This window comes from Carcharodon carcharias, chromosome 1 (assembly GCF_017639515.1).
Source record: "Carcharodon carcharias isolate sCarCar2 chromosome 1, sCarCar2.pri, whole genome shotgun sequence".
NCBI classification, from domain to species: Eukaryota; Metazoa; Chordata; class Chondrichthyes; order Lamniformes; family Lamnidae; genus Carcharodon; species Carcharodon carcharias.
Genome location: NC_054467.1, coordinates 123,413,869 through 123,429,651, shown reverse-complemented (window position 1 = coordinate 123,429,651; position 15,783 = coordinate 123,413,869). Strand labels below are relative to the sequence as shown.

The 15,783-nt window shown below is 39.0% G+C and overlaps 1 protein-coding gene across 3 annotated transcripts in view; it reads right to left on the bottom strand.

Annotated features, from left to right (window-relative positions):
- The window catches only part of pi4k2b (phosphatidylinositol 4-kinase type 2 beta), a 56,399-nt gene that overhangs the window by 13,175 nt on the left and 27,441 nt on the right, over positions 1-15,783 (bottom strand). For 2 of the 3 annotated variants that reach the window (XM_041200378.1, XM_041200368.1), the window contains 4 exons: positions 15,468-15,621; positions 13,730-13,797; positions 7,268-7,367; positions 2,249-2,382 (listed from right to left, as the gene is read on the bottom strand). In XM_041200378.1, the coding sequence (XP_041056312.1) occupies positions 2,249-2,382; positions 7,268-7,367; positions 13,730-13,797; positions 15,468-15,621 (456 nt within the window). The remainder of the gene's footprint in view (positions 1-2,248; positions 2,383-7,267; positions 7,368-13,729; positions 13,798-15,467; positions 15,622-15,783) is intronic. The other variant, XM_041200390.1, reaches the window with a different exon arrangement.

Below are 15,783 nucleotides of genomic sequence, written 5' to 3'. Positions count from 1 at the left end.
CACAGGGTGTGAACGGTTTGAAAATATTTGGCATGGTTAAGAATATTACCCGGCACATCAATAACTTGCATTATATTGTGTCCTTGAAGTAAAATAATGTCGCAAAATGTAAAGGTGCGTTAATAGATGGCCACCAAGCCAAAGAACAGATTAGGAAGCGACCAAAGCTTGGTCAAAAATATGGATTCCAAGGACAGTATTAAAGTGGGTGATTGGGGGGGGGGGGGGGGGGGGGGGGGGGGGGGGAGAAGAGGAGGAGGAGAGGCACAAACTAGGGAGGAAATTCTGACCATGGGGCATCAGCAGCTAAAGGGCTACCCACCAATGCTGTGCCAAAGAAGGGGCATGGGCAAGAAGCCAGAGTCAGAGGAATGGAGGATTAGGGATGGAGACAGGAATGCAAGGCTGGAGGAAGGTAAGAGTTTAGGAGGGATATAAATGTGGATAGGAAGTTTAAAATGTAGCTGTTTGGAGAGGAACTAAAGTGGGTTAGCTAGATCTTGGGTAATGGATGATCTGAACATGGTGCGGGACTGCTTGAGATTTAGTAATTTTGAATGCGAGAATAAGTGTGAAGTTATCCACTTTGGTAGAAAAAAGACAAAGGCAGAGTATTTCTTAAATGGAGAGGGGTTGGGAAGTGCTGATGCCCAAAGGGACCTGGGTGTCCTTGCTCATGAGTTACTAAAAGCTAGCATGCAGGTGCAGCAAGCAATTAGGAAGGCAAATGGTATGTTGGCCTTCATCACAAGGGGATTTGAATACAGGAGTAAAAATGTCTTGCTGTAATTGTATAGAGTCTTGGTGAGGCTGCACCTGGAATAGTGTGCACAGTTTTGGTCTCTTCATTTAAGGAAGGGTGTATTTGCCAAAGAGGGAATGCAAGAAGTTCACCAGACTAATCCCTGGGATGTTAAGATTGTCTTTTGAGGAGGGATTGAGGAAACCGGGCCTGTATTCTTTAGCGTTTCGAAGAATGAGAGGTGATCTTGTTGAAACTTGCAAAATTCTTACAGGGTGTGACAGGGTAGATGTGGATAGGTTGCTTCCCCTGGTGGGGGAAGGGGAAACAGTCTCAGAATAAGGGGTAGGCCACTTAAGATTGAGACGAGGAAGAATTTCTTCATTCTGTAATGAATCTTTAGGATTCTCTACTCCAGAGTGTTGTGGAAGCTCAATCATTGTACATGCTCAAAACAGAAATCGATAGATTTCTGGATACCAATGACATCAAGGGATATGGAGATAACGTGGAAAAACTGGCAGAGATAGATCAGCCATGATTGGTTTGAATGGCAGAGCAAGCTCGTGGGTCGAATGGCCTACTCCTGCTCGTATTTCCTCTGCTCCTAACTGCACCATCAGGAAAAATAAATTACATTTTCACTGTATAGTCCATAACTCTCAGGTTGAGTACAGCATGGGTTACCTAATGGGCAAAACTCTGATCTGCTCCACAATGTGCTTCAAAACCAAAGTTACAACAGTGATATTCCACTGCAATACTGGGGGATTGCAAATATTGGATTTTCCCCTCAAAGCCTGTCCCCAGTTGAGTTGGGTTCAGTGCAAATTGATTTTACTTGTGACACTCAAAAACTCTGATCCCTTTATTCAGAAAAATTCAAATGTAGGTTCAAGAGCGGTGATCTGCACTCACAAATTTCATACAGTATTACCTTGTGCAAAACAAAGCTCTTTACATCTTCTCAACCCTATTTGAGAGAGCAATAACATTTCTGCATACTCAGGTTCAGATTGCTCAACCTTACTTCACAGAATCCTTAAAACTATCAAAATAAAATATCATTGCATCAATCTGAACTGGACGCATGCCCATCTGAAGACAAAATTCTGTACAAACTAAGCAGGGGAGCATTCAGATGATGTTTCAGCCATGAGTTTGGGACAAGCTTGATGGGGCAGCTGGTCTTTTCCAGGCTATCAATTTTGCATGTTCATATGAATATGTAACAACTATATTGAAAGTGTTAATCCTTTAAGCAGCAATAAATTTAACCATCCAATCCACAGGCTGGCCTCAAATCCAGATTCACCAAGAATTAGAATTTTGCTATCATTAGCTAAATATACACATGTACACAGTATGAAGCTTTAGCTGTATTGCACTACCTAGAAATTAAGATCAATGAAGTAAGCTCAAATTTCTGCACAGTCATTTCTGTACTTTCCCTGGAAAGCTCAACTTCCTATGTACAATCATTTGAAAATCCATTAGCAAACAAACCTTAAAGAGTTCATATAGATCCTCACAAAGATCCTGAACAAAATTCATATCTGAAATTCGGGGAAGAACAAAGTCTCTTGTCTCTTGCGAAAAAGGAATTTTTGCCTGATGAAGCCAAGCCCAGTGAAATGGATCTTTTGAAAGACAAAACAAAAAATTGAGTTACCCATAGACATAGTTATCCAACATAAAGGCCACATGTTTAAAACTAGTTACTACATGACAGGCTCGCACAGTTGCCCTGAGAATGCAATCATAGCAAACTTCTCTACAAAACGACCCAGAAAAGTGAAATATGCAAATTTCCATCCATTATAACAAGCTTTTAAGGAAGAACTAGCTGATGTATACTTTTAAAGTCTGGGCAAGCAAAATGTGGGGAAAAAAGTGTTTTCCAATGCACTGAAATACAACCCAAATAGAGATTTAAAAAGTAATTGAGGAGCCAAGGCAACAGATGAAAGCCAGAGTGCAGCACACCTAGGCTAAAAGGGAAAAATGGAAGGTAAAACCTTACAAAGCAGCAATCTCAAAATTCAATGAGTACGAAGCACTGAATAAGAAAAATAAAACCAAATCGAACAGTACACTCACGCTCCGCAGGCAAATTGCCACAATTTGAAGGCTGCAGTTTGGACATCACAGCATTGGAGGTCATCCACCACTTCAATGTTTCATTCCAGTGACATAGCACTGGAATATGCCATTAATTGTAGCAAACACTCCAAAGCATAAAGCATGTTAGTGCACACAATGACAATGTCAATAGCTTTAAAAACCTGAATCTCATGTAATCTTGAGATAAGATTTTCATCTCAATTAAGCTTGGTTTTAATTGCATCTTTAATTGATACTGTTGCGATTGTTTAGCATTGGTGTGCCTGCCTTGCTGTTATTGTTTCTGGCTGCCATACTGGTTATATTGATGGTGGTTTTGGCCCATGTGTCAATATGCAGCCTTTTTCTATTGTTAGCAGAAGGTGATTTGTTTGAAGACTAAAGACTGAGTTATAAACCAGATAAATTAATACAAGAAACATTGTTGGTTATATATTTAGAATTAACAGAAGAGTGTGAGGAAGAGATATTAATGTATATAATGTTATTGGAAATTATTTTTTTTAAAATAGAGGTTTAATCTGTGTGCTAATTGGATGAAAGAAAGCTAGTCTGGGTACTTTGATGCATAGTAGTTTTGAGATGTAAACAGTAGGTAAAGGGTACATTTGCATTTTGTTGAATAGAGCATTCAAGAGCGGGAGTGAAATCTTGTACCTAGCTAAGAGACACCAAGCAATATTTATATTACTAATAAAATTGGTATTATGAAAGGGGTTCAAAGGGCCTAGTGATACAATGAGAATTTACATTCAAAGTGAAGGCTGGATATAACAGAAAGGAGTGTGCGCACACAGGCCAGAGGCATGTAAGATCTAAGTAGCTGTAAGTCTACAACTGTCTGTGAAGGAACAAATTGAAAAGAGCCTCATTTTGAATTCGTAGGGTGAAAAATGCTTTGTCTGGTTTCTGCTTAAGTCTATTGATTATTGTTGCCTTGGAAATTAATTTGGGAATTTGTTAGAAGTTATGATAGTAGTAATTTGTAGCCATGTGTATGTGTTTAATTTGTTGTAAATTAAACAATGTTTCATTTAGTTTGATAAATAAAACCTTGCGAGAACTGGTGGTCTTATTCCTGAATTTAGAGCTGCAACTCAAAACATACCAATTGAAAAATAGGTTATAACAGTTGTTTAAACTTTCCTTCTGGGATTTTAAATAAATCAGCCTTTACGAACTGTTGTATCATAACACAGAGCAGTCAGGGTATCTCTACCTGAAAACTAGGAAAAATAATAGAAATTACTTTCCAAGTCTATCCCAGGCCATGATAAATGGATCAGGTTTTCCCATTTCTGTATTTGCTTGCACCCTCCTCTCTCAGGCTTTTCCTCCCAGGATCTCATTTCCATCTTGGTCCTGCTCCCTCCTTTCAGGCTTTCCCTCCCCAGATCCTGTTTTTGCCCAGTTGCCTCTTCTCTGCATAAACTTTGTGATTAAACTATTAAAAAAATGGATTGCTAAAAAGAAAACATTAATCAGAGGTTAACTATGATTAATTAGCAGTTCTGAAATACAGGTAATAATTCAGCAGTGCTACCTACATGAAACTAATGTCCTGTATTTTATGTAAAAGATATGCTGCATCTTGAAATTTGCTATGCACAGGGCATTGAGATAACTGAAAATGATCCAGCAAGTCTAACAAAATATTAAACCAGAAATGAGCATACCAGATTAAGAATTGTTTTTATTTAAACAGAAAAGGGTGTCAATCATAATTTTATCCAAGCTATATTTATAAACATAAAATTTATGATTGTAAACTGTTGAATTGCTAAACTGAAAACTAGCTGCTGGGAATGTCCTGCAAATCTGAAAAATTATACTATTAAGTGAAAAGTAGTTGAAGCTAAAATTCTAATTCATATTATATTTTAATTCTGAAATTAAGTTATTGTTCCATCGCCAATGGTTATGCTGAAAATTGTCTGGATTATGAGGAGAGTGAAAAGTGGTTGCTCGTTTATTGTGAAGCGCCAACACACTGCTCCAGTACACGTTCCTGGGCATAACGAGAGTTTATCACAGGGGATTATACTACACATTCTTCTCTTTAAATTGAAGCAGTGATTTAGCTGGTCTCAGCCTACAAAGCTCTATTTCTGCAAATATGCTTGAGGCTAATTAGAGGTTAGAACTGCTCTTTAAATCTGCAAATTGCGAGATGCTTATAAATTTACATCTCCGAATTAATCTGCAACCTTCCTCATCAAATATAGTCTGTAATAAACATCAGCAAGAAATTGTTTTAAAAATATAATCTTGACTGACATGCAGATACTTTCAAAACAAGCCCACAGATTAAAAACACTGGATGCACATTTCCTGTAGCTATCTCACATATGCCCTGTAACATTATGGACAAACTATACTTGTCTACAACTGCCATATACATATTTGTTTGGAATCCTGCCAACTCTCTATTCACATATCTAAAGTAGGCCTGAGGTCCACCAAAACTCAGCAGCTTACTTCATCCCACTTTTTCCCTGGTCTTGTCATGTCCCCAATCCTACTCTGAACAACTCGGCCTTTGCCAGACTGCTTCTACTACTGCCCCAATTGATAAGACTATTAAAACTATATTCCCACTGAAACCATTTTCACCTGCAGCTTTACAAAGCACAGAATCAATTTAAATCTGCTCTCCAGGTCACAGAGAAAATGTTACTTTTTAGAACAGGAAAAGAAGCTCAATAAATGATTTTCCACATTAATACAGAAAGTCTTCATTTGTCAAGCTTCTCCCATTTTGAAGCTGGCTCAGGTCTGGTACAACAATGCCTGGGGCGAGAACATGGTTAGAAAGAATTACAAAAGGAGTTTCTCCTTTATTCCTTCTTTTGCTATATATAAGCAAATTGGATTTTGGAGTAGAGTAACATTTCAAATCTTGTTATGATATGCTGGAGTGGCAAACAGTGAGGAAGATACAAACGACCTGCAAGAGGACATAAGTAGGTTAGCTAAATGCGCAGGCAAGTGGCAGATAGAATTTATTACACTGAAGTATGAGGTGACATATTTTGGCAAAGAGATGGGGAAAGGCAATCTAGAGTTAATGGCAGAATTCTGAAAGTGTGCAGGAACAGAGGGACCTGTTGTGCATGTGCGTTGATTTTTGAAGGTGGCAGGACATATTGAGAGGGTGGTTAGCAAAGCATATGGGATCTTGGGTTCCATAAATAGAGGCACTGAGTACAAAATCAGGTAAGCTATGCTGAACCTTTATAAAGCACCAGTTAGATCCCAACTAGAGGATTGAGTCCAGTTCTGGGTCATCATATTTTAGGAAAAAACATGATTGGCCCTTGGGAGGATGTAGAAAAGATTTACCAGAATGGTTCCAGGATTGGGGGCTTTTAGCTACAAAGTTGGTTTGGTAAAGCTGGGGTAGTTTTCTTTGGAGCATAGGAGATTGAGGGGAGATTTGATAAGGGTCTACAAGATTATGATTGGCTTTGGTAAGCAGACAAGGAAAAACTCTTCCCATTAACTGATGGTACAGGGACTAAGGGACACATCTAGGAATATGGGCGAGAGATGTAGGGGGGGAAATGTGAGGAAGAACTTCCTTTTAAACAACATGATAGTGATCTGGAACTTGTGGCCCACAAGAGTGGTGGAAGCAAAAACAACAAGTTCAAAAGGAAACTGGATGGGCACTTAAAGGGAATAAACTTGCAGGGTCACAGGAATCAAGCGAGGAGTGAAAATGACTACTGCTTCATGGGGAGCCAGCATGGACCTGATGGGCCCATTAGCCTCCTTCTGTGCAATAATTGACTATATACTCGAGTAAAAATGCAAATTTTATTTGATCACCAAAATCAGAGGCTTTGATGAACAAATCCCAGTAGGTTAAAGTATGCCCAGGTATCTGAGTGACACCAAAAGCTCTGAATAAAAAAGAAAAGTACTTATGCACGAAAGATAATCTTATAATTTGGTCTGATTTTATTGTCAAAATATAATTTTGCAGGCTATTTTATTTTGAACCCTGAGTATTTGAGTTGAGAAGGTTTTTCAAAAATACTGGTTTGATAGATAGCTTTTGATTTTTTTAGTAGATCTTGCTGACTGGTCATTAGTTTAGTGCTTACAGTTTTCTGCTATTTGGTTTGCATTCCACATCAGGTGAAACAGTCAAAAGTTCACATATGGTAAACTGTGGATGCTGCTTAGATTATGCAGTATTCTCATTGCTGATCTAATACAATGGTAATACCAAAAACATTACACAAGTAGAAAAATATACATTCAAGCCAAAATGTATAAAGTAGAATGGAGTAAGATTAGGATACTAAACAGGATACAAGACTTCAAAAAATGTTTTAATCTAAAGTGAGAATCATGCAAATAAATAAAATAGCCCTTACGACTAAATGTACTTACAGGCTCTCCACTCATCAGGATGTTTAAATGGAAAAGCTAATCCATTGTCGATTGCTGCAATTTTAATGACAGGTTCTTTGCAATGTGTCCATTCAGAGTCCTATTAAGTAGAATAGGTTTTTAAACTTTATAACAAACTTTTTGCATAGTAGTAGTGTTTAAGAAATCCACTTCATGGGTAATTATGTTAATGCACATTAAATAAAAGAAAATATAGTGTCTAGTTATCATATTAAGGCCAACTGCACTGCCATCCCAGAAGTGCTCAACGAATTCATCAGACCCCAGATATTCATGGCCCTCATATTCCAAGGCATGAATGTCTAATACATTTAATTACATTAGGAAAGCCATCATCAGGGAGGCTTGCGTGGGTCAATATGGGTCAACCTTCAGTGGAATGGAGTAAAGAACAAACATGGTGAAGAAAAAGGCTAAATTAATTTAGCTTTTATATATCAATCCAACAAAGTTTTTGATCAAGTTTATGGAGAGTGCTGGAGAAACGTGAACTGACAAAGAATGAGCAAGAAACGGTGTTAGTCATCTATGCTTAGATCCTTCGAGATTTGCAGGTCGTTAAATAACAGGTCAAATAGGGGTATGGACATGGAGAGATTTAAAAACAAGGATGAGAAATCTACCAAATTAATCACCTGACTAGCTCATGCATGTAATTCAAGCCTTAATACTGATTTACAAAATAAACATTTTACATAGTTCAATACCTACCCATAACTAAGATAAGTGAATGCCATTGCTCGTTTTTAATTTTGACAACTTAAATCATGAGATCCAATCATAAGATTCAAACCCAGGAAGGTTTGGTGCAGTAAAGATTAAGAAAGACTATTTACCATTTTCTCTATTAATTAACAAGAATAGAATCAAAGCCAGGCAATTATTTTAGGTATTTTAGGGGTCTCTCGTGTATCAGTTTATACTTTGTCAGGGTAGGCAGCAAGTGTAGAGTAGTGGTGGTGGATGAGGAGAGGGGGAGATGATGGAAGATCTGTCTGAGGCTGAACTACATCGTTTGCAACCTTAGTATATTTAACCATAAGATGGGCTTGTGATCACAATGTGCACAAATATGGCTATCATTCCACTCCACAACATCACCTAGTCTGCTTCAGCTTATCTGCTGCTGAAACCCTCATCTATGCTTGCTGCTTCTGGACTTATCTATTCCAACACACTCCTGGCTCACCCTCCATCCAAAACTCAGCTGCCTGGGTCCTCAATTTCTCCAAGTCTGTCCAACCAGCACTCCTGTGCTCACCAATCTACATCAGCTCCGGGTTAAGTACTGCCTTGATTTTAAAATTCCCAAATCCCTCCATGGCTTTGACCCTAACAGTAATCTCCTCCAACCTTACAATATCTGCACTCCTACAATTCTATCCTCCTGGGCATCATTGCTTTCAACTGTTCCGTCAGTGACTGTGCTTTCAGCTGCCTAGGCCCTAAAGCACTGAAATTCCCATCCTAAACCACTACTTTGTTTAAAAGGGAGATGATGGCATAGTGGTATTGTTGCTGGACTCGCAATCCAGAGATTCAGGGTAATGCTATGGGGTCCTAGGCTCGAATCCCACCACGGCAGATGGCGGAATTTGAATTCAAAAAAAAATCTGGAATCAAAAGTCTAGTGGTAACCACGAAACCACTGTTGTTAAAACCCATCTGGTTCACTAATATCCTTTAGGGAAGGAATCTGCTGTCTTTACCTGGTCTGGCCTACATGTGACTCCAGACCCATAGCAATGTGGTTGACTCTTAAATGCCCTCTGAACAAGGGTAGTTAGGGATGGAATTAGGCCTAGCCAGCAACGCCCACATCCCATGAATGAATTAAAAAAAAGGATGCCTTTAAAACCTCCTCTTTGACCTATTGCTCATCTGCCCTAAAATCTCATGTGACTCGGTCTCAAATTTTATTTGATAATGCTCCTGTGAGGCACATTTGGCACATTTTACTATGTTAAAGGCACCTTATAAACATTAATGTCTCAAATTGGCTATCCGAAAACCAGCAATGTCCAAAAATCAGACTTTTTTTTTTAAAAAAAACTACCATGCATGAATCTTTATTAGATGAGTAAAATACCTTAACAGCTTGTTGGGCTCAGTGCTGCATTGGCACAATATTATTGTGACTAGTTACTGGCTTTGCGTGCTTAGCTTTTCCTATACTGAGTGACCCTTGATCTGACAGGCCTGAAAACCGGCAAGATCTGAAATCTGGCACAGACGTGGTCCAAGATTGACTATTTTGAGCCAGTCTACCTGTACAAGTTATTGCTGTTGAACTGTACCCTAGTATTACTGATAGTTAATATTTGGGCCAAGACTCTGCTTCCACAGCCTTTTGGGGAAAGAGTACCAAAGGCTCATAACACAGAAAAAAATTCTCCTTTCTGTCTTAAAGGGACAACCCCTTATTTTTAAACAGTGGATTCTCCAACAAGAGGAAACATCCTTGCCACATCCATCCTGTCAAGACCCCTCAGGATCTTATGTTTCAATCAAGTCGGTTTTTACTCATCTAAATGCAAGCATATACAAGCCTAGCCTGTCCAACCTTTCCTCACAAGACAACCCACTCATTCCAGATATTAGTAAACTTTCCCTGAACTACTTCCAATGCATTTACATCCTTCCTTAAATAAGGAGACGAATACTGAACATGGTGTTGAAGATGTTGTCTCACCAATGCCTTACATAACTGAAGCATAACCTTCCTACTTTTGTATTCAATATTCCTTGCAATAATCATTCTATTGTCTTTCCAAATTACTTGCTATACCTGCATATTACCCTTTTGCAATTCGTGCACAAGAACACCTGGATCCGTCTGCATCTCAGAGCTCTGCAATCTCTCACCATTTAGATAAGCTTTTTTATTCTTCCTGCCAAAATGGACAATTTCACACTTTCACATGTTCTACTCCATTTGCCAGGTCTTTGCCCACTCACTTAACCCATCTATATCCCTTTGTTGCCTCTTCCTGTCCTCTTCACATTTGTGTCATCAGCAAATTAGCAACCATGCCGTGCTAGTATGTTACTCACTACATAAGCTTTTATTTTTTGCAATAGCCTTTGATGTGGCACTTTATCAAACGTCTTCTGGGAATCTTAGTACACAGCATTCACCGGTTCTCATTTATCCACAGCAGATGTTACTTCTTCAAAGAACTCCAACAAATTGGTTAAACATGATTTCTCTTTCATAAAACCATGCTGACTCTGCCTGATTACTTTGATTTTTTCCAAATGCCCTGCTAAAATGTCTTTAATAATAGCTCCTAATGTTATCCCGATGACAGATGTTAAGCTAACTGGTCTGTAGTTTCCTGCTTTCGGGCTGTTTTCCTTTTTGAATAAAAGGGGTTACATTCACTATTTTCCAATCTTCCCAAATCTAGGGAATTTTGGAAAATTAAAACCAATGCATCACCTATCTCACTAGCCACTTCTTTTAAGGCCCTAGGATGAAATCCATCAGAATCTGGGGACTTGTCAGCTTGGAGTTCCAACAATTTGTTCAGTTCCACTTCTCTGGTGACTAATTTTCTTGAGTTCCTCCTTCGCTTCCATTTCCTGATTTAAAATAATTTTTGGAATGTCACTTGTATCCGCTAGTGAAGACCGATGCAAAATACCTGTTCAATTCATCTGCTGTCTCTTTATTTTCTATTATTAATTCCCCAGACTCACTTTCTATAGGATCAACAATCACTTTGTTAACTCGTTTCTTTTTAAAATATCTATACTCTTACTGCCTTTATATTTCTAGCATGCTTTTTCTAATACTCTAATTTTCCTTCCCGTTCATTCTTTTAATCATTTTTTGCTGTTGTTCATACCCTGTCCAATATTCTGATCTGCCACCCAACTTTGTGCAATTATATGCTTTTTCTTTAAGTTTGATGCCATCTTTAACTTTACCTAACCACAGATAGTGGGTCCTCCCTTTTTTTCTTTCTTATTGGAATGTATCTATTCTGTGCATTTTGAAATATCCCCTTAAACGTCTGCCACTGCATCGCTATGGACCTATCCCTTAAACTAGTCTGCCAGTTCACTTTTGCTAGCTCTGCTTTTGTGCCCTCATAATTGCCCTTATCTAAGTTTAAAATAGCCTTAGGCCCACTGTTATTTCCCTCAAACAACGTAAAATTCAATCATATTATGATCGCTGCTCGGGGCACATTCACTATGAGGTCATTAATCAAACCTATCTCGTTGCACAATACCAGTATAGCCTGCTCTCTGGTTGGCACCAGAACTTACTGTTCTAAGAAACTAGCCCAAAAACATTCTATGAATTCCTCATCTAGGCTACCTTTGTCCATCTGGTTTTTCCAGTCTATATGTAAATTAAAACCCCCCATGATTATCGCTGTACTTTTCTGACAAGCTCTCATTGTTTCCTGTCCTACCATATGGTTATTGTTAGGGTCCTGTACACAACTCCCATAAGTGACTTATTGGCTAGCATTTTTCATCTCTACCCAAACCGCTTCTACACCCTGGTCTGAACTTAGGTCATCTCTCGCTATTGTGCTAATACCATCATTAATTAATACAGCCACCCCTCCACCTTTTCCAGCTTCCTGTCCTTCCCAAATGTCATGTACACTTCAATATTCAGGTCATCCTGCAGCCGTGTCTCTGTAATGGTTACCAGATTGTACATATTTATTTCTATTAGCACCGTAAGTTCATCCGCTTTATTTCAAATGCTATGTGCATTCAGATAGAGCCTTTAGTTTTGTCCTTTTATTATTTGTGATTTATTCTTAGATTTGTACTCTGTCCCTTCCTGTCATGGTCCGTTTATCATTTTCCACATTAATACCTCTCTCTTGCCTTGTCTTTATGCTTTGCTTTAACACATCTTCCCAAGTTTGGTCTCTTACCCACACTATTTAGTTTAATGCCTTCTATCTACTTGCCTGGTTATGCGGATTGCAAGAACACAAGTCCCAGCATGATTCAGCTCTAGACTGTCCCAATGCCACAGCCCCACTTCTGGTGCCAGTGCCCTACAAACCCAGAACCCACTTCTCTTACAAGTCTTTCAGCCACGCATTTATCTTTCTAATTTTATATGTCCTATGCCCCAGAGATTACGACCTTTGAGGTTCTGCTTTTTAATTTAGTGCCTAGTTCCTCATACAGGCTATGCAGAACCTCTTTCCTAGTTCTGCCCATGCTGTTGGTACCTACGTGGACCACAATGACTGTATCCTCCCCCTTTCACTGCAAGTTCCTCTCCAACCCAGAGCATATGTCCCAAAACCTAGCAGCAGGCAGGCAACACAGCCATCTGGATTCTTGCCCTCTGTTGCAGAGAACAGTATCAATTCCCTTCACTATCCTGTCCCCTACGACCACTACATTCCTTTTTCCTCCCCCCACTTGAATGTGCCATAGTCAGTCAGCTCACTGGAGCTGTGCAACTGACACATCTTACATGCAACGCTATGAAGTTCATGAGAAGTGGTCCCACTATATAGATATACACAAATGGCAAGTCTTTAATTATGTATAGTTGCAGACTAAGAGCTGAGATGGTTGTGTTTTCTAGGCAAGCTTCCATTGGGGTGAAATGATTGAAGTTGATCCATTAAGAACCAATCCAAATGGTGAATTTTGAGGATTTACTGACCAAAAGTAATAATGCTATAAAAGGTGAAGCAATATCTACTGCAGAGCTATTAGATCTGTGAAGCTAGCCATTATTTTCTACAATAAAAATTGAACATAGATAAAAGTCAGAAATAACTATCTAACAAGCAGAATTTCATGGTCCCCCAACAGGTCTGCAGACAGGGGTTCCTGTAAAATTCCCTGGGCGGCCTTCCCATCGCACACCCTCTACCTGTGCCACTTAAGGGTTGCTTTCCGCCCAGCCTCAAAATTGAGGCTGGCAGGAGGGTTTCAGGGTGAGGGGGAAGCCCAGCAGGTCGCAATCCTTTAGAAGACCCTCTTTCCACATCGGGCACCCACCCACCAACCATCCCCCCAACCCCAAAGGTCTGCCCCCTGCCAATGCTCCCGCCCCCTCCATTGGCCCGGCTTCAGCTGATTAATGCCCCTTGGAGCATAAATGGCCGTGGGGCCACTGTGGTCGGTGGAGGTGCATCTCCTACCAGCCCTTTGGGTGGCAGGGTGGGAAACCCTGCCACCCGAAAAATCATGCCCCAGGTCGTCATGTTATGGCATACAAAATATTTATGCTTCTTCCCTAGTGTTTTGGGAAAACAATTTAATACAAACCATTCTTTTCATAACATTGTTAAAAAGTTGTTTGCATTGTTTCATTGACAAATATTAACATTAAATTTTAACAGATAAAGCAAGGTACACAGTTGCAATTTTTTACTCCTTTGAGTTTTGTTACACTTTACAGAAAGATTTCTGTATTTAATGAGGATTTCCAGCACCAACCTCATCAGAAGGCTCTTTTCTGGCTTCTGGCTTTTCATATTTCATTAGCCAGTTATCATTTCCTCTATCTGTGGAACGAGGGAAGGAAAGAGAAGTCAAATACTACGCGACCTAATTCTTACGAAGCTCCTAAAACATTAACCACAATTTCCCTTTCTATATATATTGCCTTCAGGGTTCTTGGTTGTTCAATCTGACCAAAGTTTCTTGTAGTCATTTGCATGAATTTTAATGTTAATCTTTCAACATTTCTCTTAGCTGCATTATAGTCAATTTCAAATTGCCAATTCATTTAAAACAACCAGCTGAACAGAGAATCAGAAATTGACATTATCTACCTAATCTCATTTTAATGGCTGATCTGCTTCTAAACTCTATCGCCGGACTTAGGTTTTTAATTAGGGGGCATTAAGGAACATGGAACCAATCACTCAGTTTTGAAATTGTCAACTGACAAAGCCTCAACAGCTGAATGAAGTGTTTCATAAGAACATAACTAGGAGCAGGAATAGGCAAATTCAGCCTCCTCGAGCCTGCCTCGCCATTCAATACAAGCACGGCTGATCTCATTTCAGATTTCTGTCACTGTGTAAAGAAGTTTCCTGATACGGTCCCTGAACAGTCTAACTCCAATTTTATGTCCCTGATTCTGGACTCCCTAAATCAGCATCAAAAGTTCACTCTATCTACCCCATCAAAATGTTTAATCGTCTTAAAATCTCAATAAATCATTCCTAAATCTTCTATATCCAATTCATTCTCTTCCTATATTTTAATGTTTTCACTTGGTTATATCCAATTTCATTAATTTAGCTACAAATTGACATTATGTACCAATAGCCCAAGATATTTTATGGTTCTTTTAAAGTACTTAGCCACTTTTGGGAAGGTAATAGGGCGAAAGAGCTCTTTATGTTATGTTAGTATCTTTTACTGTGTGGTTCGGTATTAAGTTTATTTCCTAAACATCTTCTAGAAAGCAAACATCTACTAGGGATACACTGGGTATGGAAGTATTTACACTGGGTACAAAAGTGTTTATTGAACTGGGCTAGCAATCCAAAAGGTAATATTTCAAATCCAAAAATGGCAAGCTGTAAAACCGAATTCAGTAACTGTGTTAATTTGCAGGCCAGCACCAGAAAAACAATAATCAGAAAACCCAACTGGCCCACTGACGGCCTTCAGGGCAGAGCGCTCTGTTACCCCTACCTAATCTGATTTATACATCAACCCAATCTCGCTATGCGTGGTTGATACCAAATACTGCCAGAGGTATCCTAGCAAGTCAATTAGTTATCATGGCTGTAAATGCAGAAGTTATATTTTGTGAATTTGAGTTTGTTATAACACTGATTGCCACTTTGCATTCATCATTGTCTGCATTGAAAAGTCCAGGTTTTGTCAATTGGTCTTTCAACTGTTTTCATGCTGCCATATTCTCATTCATATCATTTCCAGTTCACTAGATATGTGAAGCAGGCTCAGTGCAATGAATGCATTGACAATAGCTACTAAATTAATATGCTTAAATTGGGAGAGGTGATAAATTGGGAGGAGAGACTCTCTTTTAAATTCTAATTTTCTACCTCTAAAGGCAAGGCAAGTGCAATCAAAATTAGAGGACAAAGAAAAATAAACACAAACCTAACTTCAATGGCAAAAACATTTTCCAGGGCCAATAGATTTCTCTGCACAAAGTTTACAATCTTACTTGGAAAGGAGAATTGATAGTTACCTGTATTCCTAATGATGTAATCTAAGATCACCAATTTCTCAAACTGAGACTGAAATTGCTTGCGAGTGTTTTCTGGCAAAGAGTCGGTTTCAAATTTTCGAAGCCAGTAGTCTGCTTCCTTGTAACTTTCTACAAACAGTTGAAAGGAGCCAACCTATAGAAATAGGATACAGGCTGAGGTCTGTTAGGACTATTTTGTGTTTATGCTTCTGAGAAGTCTAGACCCTCAATAGAAACAGCTATAGTAGAAAGTCTATTGCATTGTTGCTCATAAGATAAGGATCATTCAGCAGCAGACTTCTGCAGTGGCTCAGTT